The sequence below is a fragment of the Loxodonta africana genome, chromosome X, assembly GCF_030014295.1.
Source record: "Loxodonta africana isolate mLoxAfr1 chromosome X, mLoxAfr1.hap2, whole genome shotgun sequence".
Taxonomy (NCBI): Eukaryota; Metazoa; Chordata; class Mammalia; order Proboscidea; family Elephantidae; genus Loxodonta; species Loxodonta africana.
In genome coordinates, this window is record NC_087369.1 from 29,996,016 (window position 1) to 30,018,110 (window position 22,095).

A 22,095-nucleotide genomic window follows, 5' to 3' on the forward strand; every position below is an offset into this window, starting at 1 on the left:
ATCAATGTGTGGATGTGCTGTGGCTGCGTGTTTGCCTGTGTGCATCAGACACTCAGTGGAGTAGGGGGCAGGCCCACGATGGAAATATTTATAGGGTAGGTGGAGAGTGGAGACCATTGGAGATGGTGCAGTTCCTTGGTAAACTGTTGGTGACTGGGATATATGGGTTCCAAAACTCTATCTTTACTCTTCTAGTAACCCCAACTCTAAATTAAGATAATAATAGTAATAGCAGTAAAGATTCTGTACCAGCTATCCCCAAAGTCATCACATGATTTGTAGTAAGTGTAATAAACTGTGAACTGAGAAAATGGACAATCATGTCAGATTCAGGTCAGCAGAAAGAGGGCTCCCAAGTACCAATAGAAGTAAAGGTGAGAGCCTTCAGTGATGTCTGAGGGAGCTACCAACCTCAGAACAGAGAGGGCAATACAGAGCCCCACCACTCCAGTCAGCCCTTGGAAACCCAAGGAAAGGGTGACTGGAAGTGGCCTCCCCTGCCTTCTGCCCCTGGGGTGCCAAGGAAGTGAAGACATTGGTCTTAAGGTCGTTGTGTCAGGATAGCTGAGGGAGGATTTCCAGGTCCTGCCTGGAATTGAGGTTTCAGGGCACTGCCTACTCCAGACTGGAGGGTCCTCACAGAGTCCCACCGCTTTTTTCAGCCCTGGCAGGCTCAGCCAGGGATCCCTTGTAATACGGTTCTCTGGAAAAACAAAACAAAACAAGAGCAAACCCATTGCCGAGTCCATTCGGACTCATAGCGACCCTATAGGACAGAACAGAACTGCCTCATACAGTTTCCAAGGAGAGCCTGGTGGATTCGAACTGCCAACCTTTTTGGTGAGCCGCCGTAGCTCTTAACTACTACTACACCACCGGGGTTTTTCCCCCATTGCCCTCTGAGTGCCCTCTGAATTATCTCTGGGAGAGCTCAATGAGTTGAAGGCATTGGACCAGGGTGTCCACTTCAGGCTAGCAGAGGGAAAGGTCTCAGACCCTAATATAAGTACAACAAAGGACTATGAGCAAGGTCTGAGCGAACCATTCACCCAGAATAGACGCGGCTGCGCATAACCCGTCTCTGCTGTCAGCCCTGAGAGACCCCACGGGAGGGCGAGCGGAAGTGACGCACCTTGAGCTCCTCCTCTAGTGTCTGACTGAAGTAAAGGATTTGCTGTGGCGGCACGAGGTTGGCTTAGGGAGGTGTTTCAGGCTGTGTGGGAGTAAGGTAAAGTTCCAGAGTGAGGTTCGAGGGGACGCCCTCTCTTTATATTGGGAGGGGCGCCCACAGAGTTCAGCAGTGACTGGACCGCACAGAAGTAGCCTGAAGTAGCAACTTCTGAGCGCCCTCTGGATTCCCCCTGAGGGAACTTAAAGAGATCAGGGCTTTGGACAAGGGTTTCAGCTTCCGACTAGTGTAGGAAGGGGTTCCAAGCCCTCACATAAGTAAAGGTGAGGATGCTATGTGAGGTCTGACGAAACCACTCCCCTCAGAATAGACGGAGCCTTTAAGACCCCGCCCATACTATCTGCCACGGGAAGGCCAGGTGAGGGTGGAAGGATGTGAGGCTCCGTGATCTGTCTCTGGTGTCTCAGGGAATTGAAGGTCTTAGTTTGAGGGGAGGAGGATGGTGTCAGGTCGGCAGAGGGAGGAGTTCCAGACTTGCCAGAGGGAAGGTAAAGATACTGAGTGAGGTCTGAGGGAAACTCCGAATCAGGAATAAATCTGGCCCAACACAGCTCCACCCCCACTGTTCTCTCTGGGAGCCCTTGGGCAGGGTTGCGAGACTGAGGCATAGCCTCACTTTGTGCTTAAGGGATCTCAGAGAGTGGAGGTCTTAGGTCTGAGAGGGGAAGCCTCAGGACATAAGAGGAAGGGGTCCCAAGCTCTTCCAGCAGTCATTGTGAGGACCCTGAGCAAGGACTCAGAGGATCACCTACACAGAAGAATGGGGCACAGAGTCAGGCCCTGACCCTGTGATCAGCCCTTAGAGGCCCTAAACAGCTCACTCAGTGTGAGTGCCGCCTGACTGCCCCCTCCAGCATATCAGGGAGATGAGGGCCTTTATCTGATTGGAATAGGCTTCCGGTCTGTGGAAGGAGGGTACCAGTCTGTCAGGTTGAGGAGTAATGATGAGGGACCTGAGGACTGAAAGGACCACTCACCCCAGAACAGATGGAACCCCTCAGAGTCCTGTCCCTCCTCAGCTCTGGGATGTCCGATGCAAGGCTGTCAGTCTGAGATACCCCCTCACTTCATAGATAGAGGTGTTTCTGGAAGGTGAGGCTTCTGGTCTCAGGCGTGCAGCCCAAGCATTAGAGGAGAGGGGACATGGTACACGAGGGGAAGAGTCAAGGTAAAGAACCTAAGAATTGAAGGAATTACTCACCCGAGAAAAGAGAGAGTAATATATACCCTACCTGCCTGACACTACTGTCAGCCCTGGGAGACCTCAGGCAAGTGTGGCAGGATAAGGTGGCCCTTCACTCTGACCCTGGGTTTCAGATAGGTGGAAAATCTTGATCTGAGGGCATAGATCTCAGGTCAGAAGAAAGAGGAGTCCCAGGCACTGTCAGGAGTCAAGATAAGGACTCTGAGTGAGGACTGTGGGCATCACATGCCCCAGAAGAGTAGGGCTTCCAGAGAGTTATCAGCGCTGAGAAACCCTGGGGCAGATATTTTAGGCTAAGGCTCCTCAGCTTCCTCCTCAAGGGTTTCAGAGATGTTAGGGCATTGCTCTTAGGAAATAGGTCTCAGGTCAGAAGAGGGAGAAGTCTTAGGCCCTACCAGGAGCCAAAACCCTAATTATCCCAGGACAGAGAGGGCCCCATATAGATTTGCCACTATGTCACACCTGGATGTCCCCAGGCAGGTATGATCAGATGAGTTACCTCCTCAGTTCCTCCCCCAGGCTCTCAGTGAGATGAGGGCTTTGGCATGAGGGGTCAGCATAAACGAAGTTAGAACAGAGGGATCCCAGGTTTGACCAGAAGTCAAGGTAATGTCCCTGCATGTGAACTGAGAGAAACACCCATCTCCCAGAACTGAAGTCTCCACAGGGTCTGGTCCCTGAGAACAGTTGATATGATGCTCCTTAATGTGAATTAAGAGGGCCCTCCACACCCTAGAGCAGAGAGGGTCCCATTATCAGCCTCTGCTGTCACTCCAGTAAGCCCCAGGTAGAGCTGGCAGGCAGCAGCTGTAATTCCTTCTATAGAGTTCTCAGGGGACTGGCTGATCAGAGAACAGGAGCCTAGTGTTTTCTTAGAGCAATGTCCTCAAGGAAACCTGCAGAGATTTTCTTCATTAAAACTAAGATGCTATCTCTCTCACGAAGGGGTGTACACCATCTCATCCTCTCTCTTCCAGGTGCGCTGCTGTGCTCTGCCTCTGACCAGACTCATCATGCCTCGGGGTCGGAAAAGTAAGCTCCGTGCCCGTAAGAGACGCTGTCAGTCCCAAGAAGAGACACTGGATGTAGCGGGTGATCAGGCCACTGCAGCAGTCGAAGAGGAGCCCACCTCTTATTCCTCCCATCGTTTGCCAGCCGCTTTGTCACATATCAATCCCACCATCACTTCTGATGGAGCTGTTTCATACACAAGAGCTAATGAAGGTGCCAGCTACCAAGTAAGTCCAAGCTCTAGGCAGGTCCAGCCCACCATTGAGCACTTGTGCAGACACACTGTAGAAAGGAAGGTGGTTATAATGGTACATTACCTGCTGCACAAGTATCAAATGAAAGAGCCCATTAAGAAGGCAGATATGCTGAGAAATGTAATCCAAAGGTACAAGAACCAATTCCCTGAGATCCTTAGAAGAGCCTCTGAGCACCTGGAGCTGGTCTTTGGCCTTGACTTGAGGAAAATGGACCATAACAGGCACATCTATGTCCTCGTCAACAAATTGGAATTAACCTACGACGAGAGGCTGAGTGATGACATAGGTGTGCCCACGACCGGCATCCTGATGACTGTTCTGGGCATTATTTTCATAAATGGCAACCACGCCACTGAGGAGCAAGTCTGGGAAATGTTGAATGTGATTGGGTTATATGCTGGCAGGAATCATTTCATCTTTGGGGAGCCCAGGAGGCTCATCACCAGGGATATGGTGAAGCAAAAGTACCTGGAGTACCGGCAGATGCCCAACAGTGATCCTCTACACTACGAATTCCTGTGGGGTCCCAGATCCCATGCTGAAACAAGCAAGATGAAAGTCCTGGAGTTTGTGGCCAAGATCTGTGACACCACGCCTAGTGCCTTTCCATCCTGCTTTGAAGAGGCCGTGAAGGATGAGGAAGAGAGAGCCCAAGCCAGAGTTGCTGCCAGGGCTCAAATTAGTGCCATGGCTCAGGCACGTGCCAGGGCCATATCCAGCATCTCCTCCTCTCCCAAGTGAAATCTAAAGAAGATTCTTCACTTTGTGTTTGAAGATGGCAGTCAACATTCTAAGTAGCTGAGGGGGGGGGTTGGGTTGAGTTGGAGGCAGCACAGTGTTTATCATCTTTGTGTTCCTGTTCTGTGTGGTGTCTTGAACACTTTTTTGAAAAAAATGCTGTTGCTTTTAATAGAAAGTCTAATTAGCATTGGAGTTTCTGAATGGGATTAGTCAAATATTGCTGTGTATGAGTCCTAAGAGTAAGAGTTTTATTCTTTTGTAAAACAGTTTAGGAAATGTTCCATCTTATTTAGTCATCTGGAATAAGATAACATCAGAAAAGGCATTTCCTTGGAAATGTGAAAGAACTCAGCAGTAAAATAATTGGCATCAAGATATAAAGAAAAACAAAGTAAAAGATGATAAATTCACGGTTTCACTTATCACTTCTATTGTTCTGCAATATTAAAAGATGTATACCTGAATATGCTTAGCATATTCAAGAATGTAGAAAAATTACATCCTAATAAATTGGACTTCTTGCTCACTGGCTCTGTTATTCCTCAAACATTAGTTGAGCATCTGTTATTTGGAAGGCTCCATGATAGTACTGAAAATGCTAGGATAAGCAAGACCCAGCCTCTGCCCATAGAGTTCTAGAGTCTAGGAGCAGTTATCATTTAAGGAGAATGGTGAGATAAATCCTATGACTTAAAGGACAAATAAGAAGGTGTGAAGAGATGGAGACCCAGATGAAAGCAGCCAGGTGTAAATGCTGTGAAGGACGGTTTATAGTCGAGTTGATTCCTACTCACAGTGGCTTCATGTGTCACAGAGTAGATCTTCTCCATGGGGTTTTCTTGGCTGTGATTTTTACAGAAGCAGATTGCCAGGCCTTTCTTCCGCAGTGTCGCTGGGTGGGTTTGAACCGCCAATCTTCAGGTTAGCAGCCTATCGAAATCTACTTGAACCATCCAGGGACCTAATGCCATGAAGCAAGGGAATTGGGGGCTTGGAAAGCTGCGTATCCTTCAGGGTTAGTTAATTTTATGTTAAGTTGGAGGGAGGTAAGATGAGGTGTCAGCAGGAGACAGCCACTCAGATGGCATGTCTCAGAGTTGAGAGACCAAAGCCTCTCAAATAGAATGGGAAAGTGCTTTTAGCAGTTACTTTGGTAACGTGGAAAATTAGAATTCTTGACCTGGGGCAAGAAGGGAAGGTATCCTGAGCTATTGGTGTGATTGAATACAATGCACAAACTATGTGATTCAGATGCATCATCTTTAGGGAGATTTTGAGAAAAAAAGGTGATGGTCACTTGAGGTCAGATGCTGAGAAGCTACTGGGTTGGCAATTTTTGCTCTGGCCCAGGAGAAGCAGAGCCCACTCCATTAAAAGAGCATTTTAAGTATCTTGACTAGTTTAGCCAACTCTAAGGAAGGAATTTATTTTTGCTGGGGGTGAAATAAATGCATATAGGGTGGTTTAGTTGGAAGGGAGGTGGGAATGGTGGAAAGGAGGTAGTCCTTGACCCAAATTCTAGGAGCTTCGAGTTGCGTCCAGCTGAGGAAGACTCCAAACTTAGAACATCCAACTCCCTATAGCCTTCCCCTTCCTGTCCCATCCCTCACCATGCAACTCCTCTGATTAAAAAAAAAAAAAAACTGTTCCACATAACTTCACTTTGGCAGTGAAGTTTAGACAGCTGCCCATTCTTCTGAATATCTCCAACACTCTCAAAGTTATTTTCCAAATCAGCTTGTAAATAGAGTCTGATTCGGCACAGCATCTCCTAGTTTAAGGATATATCTTAACCCTAAAGTTACAGAGGGAGTTTCAGAAAGCAAATGAGGTTAGAAAGAAAGGAGGTTGTATTTGAGGCTGGCCACTGAATACATACACAGACTAATCAACAAATTTATCAAGAACCAATGATTCCCTCATAAGTGGTAGATGACAAAGGGCCAAGGAAATCATGGTATAGCAACCATCTACAGAGGCTGCATTCCTATGAACTCTTGCATCCTTCCAAGAGGATGTAGTAGTTTTCTTCTTCTTTTTTTTTTTTTTTACATTGAATTACCACAAATTTAGTGCCTTACCACAAAACCCAAAAACCCATTCCCATCGGGTCGATTCCTACTCATAGCGACCCTATAGGACAGAATAGAACTGTCCCATAGGGTTTCTAAGGAGCACCTGGTGGGTTTCAACTGCCGACCTTTTGGTTAGCAGCCATAGCACTTAACCACTATGCCAGCAGGGTTTCCATCTTACCACAACACACATTATTATGTCACATTTCTGTAGGTTAGACGTCTGGGTAGGTTCTGCTGGTTTCTCTGCTCTGGGTTTCAAAGGCTCAAATAAAGCTACTGGCTGGCTGGGCTCTTTCTGGGAGACCCTAGGAAGAATTCCCTCCCAAGCTCATTCGGGTTGTTTCTGGAATTCAGCTCTTTGGGAGAATTACTTCTTTGGACTTAGAAGACTAGGACCTGTTTCCTTGTTGGCTATCACCTGGTCCCATACTTCCTAGGGACCTCTCTCCAGTCCTTGTACACAGGCCCCTACATCTTGAATCAGTAATAGATTGTTGAATCATCCTGAAGCTTCCCCCTCTGCTGCATCCCTGTCCTGCCCCAGCCTTCTTGTAAGAGATCATGTGATTACATTGGACCCACCAGGATACCAAAAAACCAAACCGTTGCAGTTGGGTTGATTCCAACTCATAGCGATCCTATAGGACAGAGCAGAAACTGTCCCATCGGGTTTCCAAGGAGCTACTGGAGGATTCAAACTGCCAACCTTCTGGTCACCAGCCATGGCTGTACCACTAGGGATCCCCACCAGGACAATCTGGTATAATATCCCTGTTTTTAAGTTTTGCTTTCCTAACCTTAATTATAGCTGCAACTTTCCTTTGGTCATGTAACATAACATATCCATCGCTTCCAGAGATAAGGGCATGGGAATCTTTGTGGAGCAAAATTCGCCTATCAGGGAGGTAGAAAATGTTTCTTCAGCAGTCATACTAGCTTGGATATGAACCAGTAAAAAAAAAAAAAAGAAAGAAAATTTACCTTTCTTCCCCTGACTCTTGTCTGTTTCTGGTCCAGGAGAAAATTCTCGTTTCTTAGTGTGCCTAATTGCACCTGTTGAAGTGTTTAGACTGGTCATCAAGTGATAGTAGCAGAGACTTACAAGGTAAATTTTGACCATGCACACAAAGGAAGAAGAAAATTCTCAGTTTATTGAGATTATAGAGGTTATTGTAAAGGGTGGTGCAGAAAGACGCTGTTGAGAGAGGAAGGGTGAATCCTTATTGATGTGATTTACGGGGGCCTTTTGGAAATTGGTGTAGTCCTGTATTTAAAAACAACTGTCACATAACCCTCCCCCCAAAAAGAAAAAGGAGCTGTAGGGTTGCTATGTGTTGGAATTGACTCGAAGGCAATGGGTTTGGTTTGTTTGGCTTTTTTTTTTTTTTTTTGGTCACATGGTATGCACTGGTAAAATTTGGTGAATTGCAAAAACACTTTGGCCTTCTCAAAAATTTCTCCAAGTTTCAAGAGGTCTGCTGTTATGACAAGGTATAATGTTCTTTATTGAGCATCTACTATGTAGCAGCTTATGGGAGACACTGTAAAGGCTTATCCCACTGTGTCTTGCTTTCCTTACTGAGTTCATGGGGAAACAACATTCCTATTGCCATCAAGTCAATTCCGACTCATAGTGACCCTGTAGGACAGAGTAGAACTGCCCCATAGGGTTTCCAAGGAGCACCTGGTGGATTCGAACTGGTGACCTTTTGGTTAGCGGCCGAACTCTTAACCACTGTGCCACCAGGGTTTCTTTTCTTACATAGCAGTGCTATAAAAATACATCGTGAGTTTCTAACATACATGGAGAACAATGTACATATTGTTCTGCCTCTTATGCTTCTCGCTTAATAAAAAGAACGCAGGATCTTTCAGTGACAGCATGTATAGAGCTACCTCACTCTTTTAAATACTCTCTAGAATTCCTAAGTGTGTATGTGCCATAATTAGTTTAACCATTCTTCTCCATCAGTTGTTTCCCATTTGTTACTGTGGTTAATAGAGCTGAAATCAACAGTTGGACGTGAATTCTTGGACAAATGCACATGTTTCTTATAGGAAAGATATAGCAAAGTGCAAATTGGATTAAAGTGGAAAGCATGTGAGGGTTGTAAATGTTTATAAATGTTGCTGAAATTCTGTTCCAATAAAACTGCACCAATTCATATTTTCACATATTAATATATGTGAATAACCTACACTCTCACAGGCATTTTATTTTATCAACCTTTTAAACTTTGGTCAAACTTCTGGGTGAAAATATACTGCCTCACTCTTATTTTAGTTTGTATTTCCCTGTTTCCTAATCAGGTTGAGCAGAAAACTAACTTCATCCCTCACCCATATAAAGCAAGATTTCTGCAGTGATATATGAGTATCAGGATTCTTTGGGCATATCTTCAAAGTTTTCAAATGTCAACTGACATTTGCCTTTACTTGGAGAACCAAGAATTTGGTCAGGATGACCAGGTGCCTGAGAATGGGTCCAGATAGGACGCCCTCAACTAGAAGGACCTGAGGGAGAGATCAGTTTCCAGAGTCGATGAGAGAGACCATGTGCAAAACCAAGTCCAGAGAGCCCTAGGCAGACGGCAGTCAGGATTCAGAATTCAGAGTTCCACATAGGGTGTTGGAGAGATCAAAAGAAGAGAAGGTGGGGAGTCTTTTGGTGGGTCCTGTACAAACTACATGAATAGGCTTTGGAAATCTCTGAATCATCATTACCAGCCTGAAGTTGTGGGATGATCTGAGTGGGCCAATCTACTGGATGAAAAGACCAGAGGCATGCTTGATACCCCATTCTACCTTGGAATCCCCCGTACCCACTGTTAGGCAGTGTAACTTTGTGTTCTTCTCATTATTGTCACCAGATACTGCCTGGGTAGGGGGCTGGCCCAAGATGTAAACATTTTACAGGGAGAATGGGTACCACTGGAGATGATGCAGCCCACTGTTAAACTGTCTGGGGGTTGTGGGCATATGTGAGTCCAAAGCTCTGTCTTTATTATTGTTAATAGCCCTGACTTGATTGAATTAAAAAATAATAATACTCTGTACCGGTTGCTCCCAATGGCATTACATGATCTGTAGTAAAATGTGTTATCACCTTTCACTGCAAGTTGAAAGCACTGGACCAGAGTGTCAGCATCAGACCAGCAGTGGTAAGGATCTCAGGAGGACCTCAGGCCCTAAGAGACATAAAGGTGAACACCCTGAAGCAAGTCTGCGAGAACCATCCACTGTAGAACAGCAGAAGCCGCACAGATCCCTGCTCCTGGTGTCTTCCTCGGGCGGCCCAGGCATGACTGTTAAACTCAGATACCCCTTCATTTCACCCTCTGGTGGCTGGGGGTGGGGGCCGCAGTGTGTGTGTTTGCCGTGGGGGGCGGGGGGCGGGGTGAGGGAGTACAATGGACCTTACTCTAAGTTTAGAGACTCAGTTCAGCAGAGGGAGGCGTTCTGACATGGCCAGAAGTCAAAGTCAGACACCTGAGTGAGAACCTTGGGTACTTTTCCTCCTCTAGAACAAGGGGAGCTGCTCTGAGCTCAGCCTCAGCTGCCGGCCCTGGGAGGCTGCAGGCAAGGGTGGCAGGAAGTGGCTTCCCCTGACTTTCGCCTCTGGTGTCTCAGGGAAATAAGGACTGAGCTGTGAGCGAGAAGCATCAAGTCAGCAGAAAAGGAGTCTAGGAGGTAAGATAAAGACCCTGGGTGAGGTTTGCGGGGATCGTTGATGGCCACCCCAGATGGAGAGGGCCGTACAGAGTCCTGCCACTGCTTTGAATCCCCAGCAGGTATCACCTGATTTTGTGCTCTCTGAATTCCCCCTGTGGGGACTCAAGGACATGAGGGCTTGACCCAGGGTGTTGTCCTCAGGCCAGCACAGGGAGGATTCTCAGGCCCTATCAGAAGTAAAGTTGAGACCCGGGGCAAGGTCTGAAGGACCATTTACACCAAAGCAGAGAAGGCCATCACAGAGCTCCGCCCCTGCTGCCAGCCTTGGGAGGGTCCAGGCAGGGGTGGCCGAATGTGAAATACTGTATATTGATGAACACTAGTCATGTGTACTACAAGTTGCAGTATTCATGTTTATTGAAAACCCTTTGTTTTTAAATAAGCTTATTAGTTTACAATGTTTTAGATTCACAGAAAAGTTGCAGGGATAGTACAGAGTGTTCCTGTATACCCAGCTCCTACTTTCTCCTACTGTTGGAATCTTACGTTAATATGATAAATTTGTCACAAGTAATGAACCATACTGATACATTATTATTAACTAAAGTTTATACTTTAGTCCAGGAACCCTGATAGTGCCATGGTTAAAGTGCTCGGCTGCTAACCGAAAGTACCCTTAATGGACTCACCAGCCGCTCCTCGATCCTTGGGAGAAAGATGTGACAGTCTGCTTCAGTAAAGATTTACAGCCTTGGAAACCTGACACGGCAGTTCTAATCTGTCTTGTGTGATTGCTGTGAGTCGGAATCAACTGGAAGACAGTGAGTTTTTTGGGTATATTTTAGTCAGGTATCTGAAGGTTTTTTTTGTTCCCCCCTCCCCCAATATCCTTTTTCTGTCCCGGGATCATTTCTCCTTAGGCTCGTCTAGACTGTGACAGTTTCTCAGATTTCCTTGTTTTTGATATCCTTGACAGTTTAGGGGAATCAGGTATTTTGTAGAATGCCCTTCAGTTGAGATTTGCTTGATGTTTTTTTCATGATTAGACTTGTGTTATGTGTTTTTGGGGGGAAGACCACACGAGTAAAGTGCCATTTGCATCACATTGTATTAAGGGTACATACCATCACTATGACTTATCACTGATTGTGTTCACTTTGATTACCTGGCTGAGGTACTGTTTGTCAGGTTTCTGCACTGTAAAGTTACTCTTTTTTCCCCTTTCCAAAGTGTGTTCTTTGGAAGAAAGTTGCTATGCTCAGCCCATGCTTAAGAAGTGTGGAGTTATGCTCCACTTCTTTGAGGGTGGAGTATCTATAAAAATTATTTGGAATTCTTCTGTGTTAAATATTTGTCTGTTTTTCCCCACATATGTGTTTATCCAATCATTTATTTATAGAAGTATAGATTCATGGATATTTATTTTATACTTAGGTTATAATCCAGTATTAAGTTATTAATTTTGTCGCTCAAATTGTTCTATTGCTACTAGAGTCTTGTTGCTTCTAAGCCCTCTCAACAGATAGACCTTGCAAAATATACGCACATATATGCAAATGTATGTAATGTACATATATAATTATTTCTGTATTTATCCATCTGTTTTTTTAATCTATACTAATCTTTTTGGTATGTCTTGTAATTTTTTCTTGAACCCAAAATTTTTCTTGAAAGCCAGACATATATCAGCGTTAGGTACAGAGGGAAATATGCCTTTAGGGTGAGAATTTATGCTAATGTGGTTAGGAGTTGGCCTCTGTTTAACGTTTGTTGTAGCTACAGGTATCAGAGGCTTCAAATTCCTGTCTTTCCTCTGTTTCTCCTCTTTGCTTTAGGGCTTCTCTTTGTAGTTTTAGGGCTTCTCTTTGTAGTGTTCCTCAGAAAGCATCTGTATTTCGCAGCTCTTTCAGCTGTAATTCATCGCTATTATACTGGAGGTTTGCTGCTCTGGTGGTAGAGTATAGGACAGGGTTCTATAAAGTTCCAATTAAATCTCAGTATTTTCATAGGCCTGTGTCCAGGGAGTGTGGCCATCACAAGTGTTTCTGTCCCTCCTCTAGGAGTATAGTTTGCCACTTACTCCCACTCTCCCTGCCCTCTGCTTCCTCTCTGGCTCCACCATTCCTAATCTACTTCTTTAGAGCCCTATCCCCTGTCTACTGTGTATGTGTTGGTATTTTTTTCCGCCTTGGATGAGACAGGAATGCTTAAGGGGCTAGAACAACAACAACAACAACAAAAAAAAAAAACCAAACCCCTTGCTGTCAAGTGAATTCTGACTCAGAGTAACCCTATAGGACAGAGTACAACTGCCCCATGAGGTTTCCTAGGCTGTAATCTTCAAGGAAGCAGACTGCCACATCTTTCTCTTGTGGAGTGGCAGGTGGGTTTGAACCTTTTTGTTAACTGCCTAGCACTTAACCCATGCACCACCAGGGCTTCTTTTGAAGGGGTCGCTATGAGTTGGAATCCACTGGATGGCAAAGGGTTTGGTTTTTTAGACTGGGGTAGAAATTCTTTCCCCTAGGTGGGGTAAAGTTTCTGAATTACACTGGAGAACCCAGTGCTGAACCCTGGAGAGTAGGCCTTTATTATGGAGAAGAATCTGGGAGGATTAGACAATGGTTATTCTTCCCCCTCCTCCTGCCAAAGCCACCAGGGACTTTTTCTCAGATCCTTATCATGAAAATCTGGTGAGGTTCCTAGACGGAAAGCCTACAAAATTTTGGGGTCCCTTCTGTGATTTCAGTATTCAGGAGTTTCGTAGTCTCATACCAGTCCAGATTCAGTCTCCAGCAAATCGTCAACATTACTAATAAAGTAACTGGTCCTACCTCTATGCCTTCCAATGACTTCTGCTCCAAGTTAGCAGATCTGTTATTATCTCTCTGGATGCTCCAGATTTCAAGGTGGAAATTTGCCTTCTGACCTCTGTTCTCTGATGAGTACAAGGAAAGTCATTGATTTTCAGTTTTTCTATTTCTTGTTGCAAAGATGGAAGTGATAACTTACAAGCTCTTTAGATGTTGGAGATGAAACTAGAAATCCTTAAACTGTTTAAAAGTATTGTAGATTTATACAGAAATTGCAAATACAATACAGAGAGTTCCTGTGTACTTTTCTCCCTGCTTACTCCAAAGATACCAACTTAAATAACTCTAAAAAAAAAAAAAACAAAAAACAGTGCTATAGTACCCAGCTTACATAATGATATGATAGTACCAAAGTTCAGAAATATTATTAACTAAACTGCAGTCTAATTTGGATTTAATCAGTTTTAATATTCACTTGTTGCTTTTGTTGTTGTTGTACTATTTCGTTTCATGTTATCTTGTTTGGTGTAGTTTTATGAAATTTTGTCCCATGTATAGATTTTAGTCAGAGTGTTCCAATACCCTAAAGAAATGTCCTGCTATGACCCCTTTGTAATCATACTTTCCTGGTAATCACTGATCTTTTGTGCCTGATCTTTTACCTTACTGTAATTCTGTCATTTTGAGAATTTTATATAAATGGAATCATACCTCATAGGCTTTTTTTTTTCACTCAGCAAAATGTCCTTGAGATTCATACAAGTTGTTGTTTGTATCAATAGTCTGTTGCTTCCTATTGGTGTGTCCCATTGTATAAATGTAACACAGTCTGCTTATCCATTCATCTGTTGAAAGATATTTGGGTTGTGTCTAGTTTTTGACTATTACAAATGAAGCTTCTATGAATAGTTTTCATTTAGGATAAATATTCAGGAGTGACCTGTTGATCATATGGTAAGTGTATGTTTAACTTATACAAAACTAATAGATTGTTTTTCAGTGACCTTGAAATTTTACATTCTCATTATGAATGTATTATAGAGGCAGTTGCTCCACAGCCTCACCAACACTTAATATTTTTAGAAAATTTTTATTTTAGCCATTCTCTAGATGTGTAATGGCATCTCTTTGTGGATTTAATTTACATTTACACTTCCTAGGTTAAATTTATTCCAAAATTTATTCCTAGGTACCCAAAAAACCCAGTGCCTAGGTAGTTTGTTCTTTTAAATGCTACTGTAAATTGAATCATTTTCTTAATTTCTTTTTCAGAATGTTCATTGCTGGTGAATAGAAACACAACTGATTATTGTTTGTTGATCTTGTACCTTGAAACTTTACTGATTGATTTGTTAGCTCTGGTAGGTTTTCTCTGTGTGTGTGGACTCTATGGGATTTTCTATATAATAAAATCACATCATCTGTGAATAGAAATAGTTATATTTCTTCCTTTCCATTCTGGATGTCTTTCATTACTTTTTTCTTGCCTAATTGCTCTGGTGAGAACTTTCAGTACAGTGTTGAATAGCAGTGCTTCTTATCTTGTTCTTTGTCTTAGGGGAAACGTTTTCAGCCTTTCACCTTGAGCATGATGCTACCCGTGTTTTTTTTTCAGAAATGCCTTTCACCAGTTTGATGAATCTCCCTTCTATTCCTATTTTGCTGAGTGTTTTTTATCATGAAAGGGTGTTGAATTTTGTCAAATGCTTTTTCTGCGTCTATTGAGATGATCATTTTTCTCCTTGTTCTATTATGTAGTATATTACATTGATTGATTTTCTTATGTTGAGCCACCTTTGCTTTCCTGGAATAAATCCCTCTTGGTCATGGCATATAATCCTTTTAATGTGCTGTTGGATTCAATTTGCAAGTATTTTGTTTAAGGTTGGGTTGCATCTATATTCACAAAGCCTGTAGTTTTATTTTATTGTGGTATCTTTGTCTTGCTTTGGTATCAGGGTAATGCTTGCCTCATAAATATGTTTCCTCCTTTTGTATATTTTGAAAGAATTTGTGAGGGATTGGTGTTAATTCCTCCTTAAATGTTTGGTAGAATTAACCAGGGGTACTGTCTGGTCTTAGACCTTTCTTCGTTTGGAGGTGGTGGATTACTGATTCAATCTTTGTACTTGTTATAGGTCTTTTGATATTTTCTACTTCTTCTTGAATCAGTTTTGGTAATTTGAGTGTTTTTAGCATCTTGCCTGTTTCATTTAGATTATATAATTTGGTGACATACAATCGTTCATAGTATTTTCTTATAATCTTATTAATTTCTGTAAGTTTGGTAGTAATGTCCCCACCTTCATTTCTAATTTTATTTGCTTCTTTCTTTTTCTTAGTCATTCTAGTTGAAAGGCTAGTCAATTTTGTTGATATTTCCAAAGAGCCAACTTTTAGTTTCATTAATCCTTTCTATTGATTTCCTATTTTACATTTCATTGTTTTAATCTTGGTGATTTCCTTCATTCTGCTGATTTTGCATTTAGTTTCCTTAAGATGTGAAGTTAGATTATTGATTTTAGATCTTATTTTTAATGGAGGTGTTTACAGTTATAAATTTTCTTTTGAGCACTGCTTTTGCTGTATCCCATAAGTTTTGATACTTCTTGTTGATATAGAAAAGTTTATTTTTATACGTTGATATTATACCAAGCACCCTTTAAAATTTTTTGATTGAAGAGTTTATCTTTAGTTCTTTTGGATTTTCATCATACATAGTCTAATCATCTGTTAATTATATTAACCGTGTGTCTTATTTTCGATCCCTATCCCTTTGATTTCTTCTGATTCCAATTACAGCACTATGCCATATTTTTATTAAAATGTTGAATAGAAATGGTAATACGAGGAATCCTTGTCTACTTCCCAATTTGAAAACAAAAGTTCTCACCGTTTCCACATTAAGTATGCTTGTTCTATACTTTTTTTTTTGGTAGATATTAGGTTTTTTTTTTATCCTTTATCTAGTCTGATAACATCTTTTTCTGTCATGAATGAATACTCATTTTAATAAAACAGTTTCCTGCATCAATTTAGATATGATTTTTTCATTTAATTTGTCAATATGGTTTATCATTCTTGAAGCTATTTTGCCCTCAGAACCACTCCTAAACTGTTTCACTGCTCTGCCCTCTGTCATAAAAGATTAAACCCAATTCCTAGACTCTCCAACATTTTGCTGCCATTTCATTTCATGCAACAGGGGACATCAGCAGTAGATTAGAGCTCAGGAAGATGAGAGTGCCCAGCATTTTTCTCTTTCTTCCTCTCTGTATCAAGTGGTTTCTCCTTCAATGGCTACATCTTCTCCATGGCTCTACCCCCCATCAACTTGGTCCACCATGGTTCTTGATCATGTTAACCCTAACTCCTAGACTCTAGTAACAATACTTCCTCTCTTTGTACCTCTACCCTAGAGGTGGGAATGATTTATTTATGTTGCCAATTACTAGGTTTTCTGACTCTTCCCTGTGTGGCTTCTCTAGCACTTGAGTAATCAATTTACTGCATTAAATTCCCTCTGATTTAAATATATGTTTCTGTTGCCCTAGATAATCATTGACTGTTGCATGTAACCAGTTACACTTATTGCTTTCCTACCATGTGAAATAGAAGATATAGTCAAGTTGTAAACTTTTTAAGCATACACACAAAGCTCTATACCACTACTAGTGAGATACAGCTCAAGTGATATTAAGAAGGACAATTATAGCCTTAAACAGATCTATTAGGAAACAAATATTTAACATGTGCAAGCAACACAAGAAGCTAGAGAACAAATACATATTAAACCTAAAGAAGTAAAAAGTAGGAAAAAATGAAGATAAATGCAAAATAAGAAAATAGATAATAGTAAAACCAACTAACTAAAGCCAGTTCTTGGAAAATATTTTTAAAATATATAATTTTTGTAAGTGTTATCAACTACAAAAGAAAAAGTATAAATAAGTGATGTTACCCAGCCCACCAGACCCAATGCTGTCGAAAATAAAACTGTACAAAATATAGGTGCAAGAGAGATTTAATATACAAGAACACCATAAATATGTTTTACTATTACCTCAGGGTATCCAAATGGTAGACCAGGAAGGTAAGATTTTACCTATAGAAGTTTTTCAGATAAGAATCTCAGAAGGAATGATAGAAATTAGAGAATTGCCATCCTGCAACCCCTAATGGATTAATGAATAAAGGTGATGATAATCAATAACTGCAAGAATCACCACAAAGGGAGACACACAGACACTCTGTTCCTCTTAATGGAAGTGTAAAGTGTACAGCATTACCTCTGGAGTGGTCTTGCTAATACACAATTAAAAAAAAGCCTTAATCTCATCAAGCTTCTACCTTTAACTATTGATTGTTGAAGCTAAGTGTCAGGCGTATTGGGTTCACTTATACTAGTCTCCATACTGTTGTGTGCATGTTTGAGAATTTCTCTAGTAAATCATTTTTATTTCTAAATATCGTGCATCAAAATTTGAAATCCAAGTGAAATTGAACAATTTTTGAAGAAATGTAATTGACCGAATTGTTTCCAACAGAAACAGAAAACTTTAATTAAAAAAAATACAAACTGAATCTCTAATCTAAGCTCTATCTCTCCTCAAAATATTCTAGGACCAGCCAGATTTGTAGCAAGTTACACCAAATGATCAGGGAAAAATGAATTGCAATCTTAAGTAAACTCTTCCAAACCATACAAAAAGATGGGAAATTACTAAATTGAAGTTAACAGGCATGCTGTCTTTGATATAAAGAACAGATAAAAATACCCCAAGAACACTTGAGCCAACCTCACTCACATAAAGGTACCTAATCTAAATAAATTTATAGCATGTCCAATATAATTTAATTAAATAAAGAAATAGGCAATGTCCTATTCATGCAAAGATGCAAAGATAATATAACATTAGAAGAAACTGTCAGCTGGCATGTCTCTATATTAGTGGATTAGAGGAGAAAAGGCATTTGATCATGTCCAGGGGTGCAGAAAAAGCCCTTGGAAAAAAATCAACACCAATTCATGATAAAAATTTAGCAAAATAACATTAGAAAGGAAATTTCCATTTCCTAAAATCTACAGCAAACTTACATAAATGTGAAATGCTAGGAACATTCCCATTAAGACACAGATATATGGTACCACCTCTACTACTGGACTGTACTGGAATACATAACCAGAGAAATAAGAATGTAAAAATAAATAAGAGGTAAGAATATTGAAAAGAAAGATAATAAATGGTGACAATACATCCTCTACTTAGAAAACTGAAAGGGACCAGTGCACAAAATACTCAAATGAATAAGAGATGTCAGAAAATTGTTGTAGAGAAAATCACTATAGCAAATTCAGGAGCGTAGCCATACAAAATCAATAACTAATTAGGACCAGTAATAGAAAATATTCCAATTCCAATAGCACAATGTCCAAAATTTACCTAAAAAGAAACCTGGCAAAAATAGATATAATCTTTTTGTAGGTAACTATAAAAATTACTAATAGACTTAGGGAAAAAGTTCCAAATAAATAAAGCAGTACTCTATGTTTATTCATGTGGGAAAGAATATTGTAAAGATGTCAATTCTCCTTAAATTATTTACAGATTTAGTGTTTACTTGTAGCTTCCAAGATGGCAACCACACAAGGGCTGCTGTTTCCTGAAACAAACTCTAGAGAAGCTGTAGAAAGGAAGATGAAAGAACAATATTAACAATAGCAAAACAACAAAAACCCAAAACCTCTGGGAGAGACTAAATCTGTGGAACTAGTACTCGTGTGTGGGCAGGTAGGGGGTGTGTTCTAAAGTTGAGACAGGTCTGTATCCTGCAGTAGAAGGCAGATGACAGGATCATTTGAAGGGAATATTTTAAAGTTCTGCCTTTGCTTCTTCTCAGTGTGCCTGGGGACAATTTCTACTGCTTCACTGAGTCAGCACCTCAGACCCACAGGTGATATTAAGGATGGCACAAAAGCTTGGCTTGGTTAAGGCAGTATGACTCCAGAGGCTGTGCTCTTTTGAGGGTGAGAACAAACCTTTAAAAAATAATAGTATTATAATCGAATGTAAAGAATGGTAAGAGGGAATCATACATAGCCAGGTAAGTATTCTTTCATGAAAACAATATATACACACAAGCAAATACAAACTCTTGGTAAAGATGTATCTGTATTTCTTACTATGAGTGAGTGTCAAAAATAAAAAGTAAAAGTTACTTTACTGGGCTGGGCAATGTTAGATAATGTCCAAAGGTCTGGGTCTCACAAAATCATGTGGCACAGCCTCTTCTTAGAAAGTAGATACTTTAGAACAGAAGGCTTCCAAAAGTCTGAGTTTGGCTGGTGAACGTACCCCATGGGTCAGTGTGTTTTTTCTCTGATAGGCAACACCACCTATCCCGAGTCCCCAGCCCTCTGCGTTGTGTTGCAGCGTTCCCATTTTGCATCTAGCCTAGGACTCTGACTCACTCTGCAAGATTTGCAGTAGGGTGATAGCTCAGGGCTTTCAGGGAGTTGTTATTTCCCAGGGAGCCTTTAGTAAAGACACCAAGAGGAAGACGCTCTTGCCCCCTCCCCCCAGAGGACTGGCGGGACCACCCACCCCAGAACAGAGGGAAACCCCACAGACCCCTGCCCCTGCTGTCATCCTTGGGAGGCCCAGGGCAGAGCTATTAGCATGAGGTGCCCCCTACTTTTACCTCAAGGGCCTGCAAGAGTGGCAGCCTTGGTCTGAGGAATGTAGCATCAGATATTCAGAGGGGAGAGGGCAGAAGCCACGCTGACAGTCAAGGTCAGGACCCTTAGGGAGAACTGCAGGACACGCCCCCCTTTCCCCTGCCCCCCCCCGCGGAGCTCCACAGAGCCCCGCCCCGCTCTGCCCCACCCTCCCCCATGGGAGCCTGAAGTATGGCTGTTGGGCTCAACGCCCTCTTAGTTCCGTTTCGGGATCTCAGGGAATGAAGGTCTTGCTCAGAACTGGTGTTCTCAGGTCAGCAGAGGGAGAAATCTCAGACGCCATACGGAGTCAAAAAGAGGACCCTGAGTGAGGGCTGAAGGGACACCCTACCCCACAGCAGAGAGGCCTGCACAGAGTCCTACCCCGGCGGACCACCTTTGGAGGCCCGGGGCAAGGCTGTCAAGCAGAGAGCCCTTCTGTTTCCCTCAGGGGTCACGGGTTGTGGGGGGTCATGGTTTAATAAAGGTGGCCTAATGAGTGATGACTGAAAACACTAATCCGGGAGAAAGGGGGTGCCATAAGATGTTTTTCCTGTTGTCAGTTTTGGGGGTCTCAGGTGGAGTTACCAGCTGAGGAGCCCCTCCCTTCCTTGTGTTTGGGGGTAAGTCTCAAGGAGGTGAAGTTCTTGGTATAAAGGGTTTTACCTTAAGAGCAACATGGGGGAGGGGGCCCAGTAGTTGACATGATGATCCTGAATGTAAACTGAGAGGATTACCCTACCCCAGAACAGAGGGGGCCGCACAGAGCCTAGACCTGCCAGATTCTGCTCTCAGTCTCAGTAAGCCCCAGGAAGGATTGGCACTATAAAGCCTAAGCATACTCTAACTTCCTCCACAGGGTTCTCAAGGGACAGGCTGATCAGGAGAACAGGAGCCCTGTGGGTTGCTAAAGAAGTGCCCTCAAGGAAAACCTCTGACGCAGTATCTCCCTGTTGAAGGTGTGCACACCTTCTCAGCTTCCCTCCTCCACATCACCTGCCCTTCTGCCCACACTTCTGCCTGCTGTCCCTGACTGCAGTCATCATGCCTCGTGGTCGTAAAAGTAAGCTCCGGGCCCGTGAAAAACGCCGCCAGGCCCGAAGTGAGACCGAGGGTCTCAAGAGTGCTCAGGCCACTGCAGCAAAGGAGGAAGGGTCCCCCTCCTCCTCAACTCCTGATCTGGGGGCTACTGCCCAGAGCTCGCCTACTGCTGAGTCATGCAGCACTGGCCAGGGGCCTCGAAGAGCCCTATTCACCACTATAGCTCCTGCAGGTACTTCAGACGAAAGATCCGATGAACGTGCCACCATGCAAGATGAAGAAAGGCCTGGCACCTCACAGGCCTCATCCACCACTGATCGTTCAGGCAGAACCCCTCTAGACCAGAAGGCGATTTTGCTGGTTCAGTTCCTGCTGCGCAAGTATAACATGAAAGAAACCATAACAAAGGAAGACATGCTGAAGTATGTCATCAAAAAGCACAAGGATCACTTCCATGAGATCCTCAGGAGAGCATCTGAGCTCATGGTGCTGGCCTTTGGCATTGATGTGAAGGAAGTCGACACCACCAGACACTGCTATGCTCTTATCAGCAAATTGCAGCGCAACCGTGATGAGAGGCTGAGTGGTGAGATTATGCCCAAGACCGGCCTCCTGATGACGGTCCTGTGTGTGATCTTCATGAAGGGCAACCGTGCCACGGAGGAAGATATCTGGGAGGTGCTTAATGTGATGGGAATATATGCAGGAAGGAAGCACTTCATCTATGGGGAGCCCAAGAAGCTCATCACCGAAGATTTGGTGCAGGAAAAGTACCTGGAGTACCGGCAGGTGCCCAACAGTGATCCTCCACGCTACGAATTCCTGTGGGGTCCCAGAGCCCATGCTGAAACCAGCAAGATGAAAGTCCTGGAGTTTTTGGCCAAGGTCCATGATACCACACCTAATGCCTTCCCATACTGGTATGAAGAGGCTTTGAGAGAAGAAGAAGAGCGAGCCCGCAATAGATTTGCTGCTTTGGCTCGCACTAATGCTATAGTCAGCGCACATATCAGAGTTCCCAGCAGCTACTTCCACCCCTAGTGAAGTCTGAAGCAGTTTCTTCACTTCATGTTTAAAGAGAGCAGTCAACCTTCTAAGTAGTGGGGGGTCGAGGTGGGGCTAGAGTGAACAGTGCATATCATATCTCTGTTCCTGTTCTTCATGAGTTATTTCTAGACTTATTTGTTGTTGTTGTTCAAAGTTTTCAAATGTTTCTCTTTTAAAAGTTTTCATTAGCTTTATAATCTAAGTGTATGAATGATATAGGTTATGTATTGCTGCTTACCAGATTTAAGAGTTTTGCTGTTTTACAAGAAAAGCTAGGAAACCTTTCATCTTATTTAGTGATCTGGAACAAGAAAAGAAGGCACT

At 42.8% G+C, this 22,095-nt stretch overlaps 2 protein-coding genes across 2 annotated transcripts; both read left to right on the forward strand.

Moving 5' to 3' along the window:
* Positions 1-3,351: 3,351 nt before the first annotated feature.
* On the forward strand, positions 3,352-5,503 carry LOC135228925 (melanoma-associated antigen B10-like). The gene is made up of 2 exons (XM_064278409.1): positions 3,352-4,379; positions 5,472-5,503. The coding sequence occupies exons 1-2, from the start codon at positions 3,407-3,409 to the stop codon at positions 5,501-5,503; spliced, it is 1,005 nt and encodes a 334-aa protein (XP_064134479.1). The 5' UTR covers positions 3,352-3,406.
* Positions 5,504-20,727: 15,224 nt separating this feature from the next.
* LOC100676160 (melanoma-associated antigen B10-like) lies at positions 20,728-21,765 on the forward strand. The gene has a single exon (XM_064278410.1). The coding sequence runs from the start codon at positions 20,728-20,730 to the stop codon at positions 21,763-21,765; it is 1,038 nt and encodes a 345-aa protein (XP_064134480.1).
* The last annotated feature ends 330 nt before the right edge of the window (positions 21,766-22,095 follow it).

Excerpts from the sequence above, each read along its gene's own strand:
- LOC135228925 (XM_064278409.1), top strand. The coding sequence starts at position 3,407 with ATGCCTCGGGGTCGGAAAAGTAAGCTCCGTGCCCGTAAGAGACGCTGT. Across the intron at positions 4,380-5,471 it reads ACGTGCCAGGGCCATATCCA|ACAGCCACTCAGATGGCATG; the intron begins GCATCTCCTCCT and ends TGTCAGCAGGAG.
- LOC100676160 (XM_064278410.1), top strand. The coding sequence starts at position 20,728 with ATGCCTCGTGGTCGTAAAAGTAAGCTCCGGGCCCGTGAAAAACGCCGC.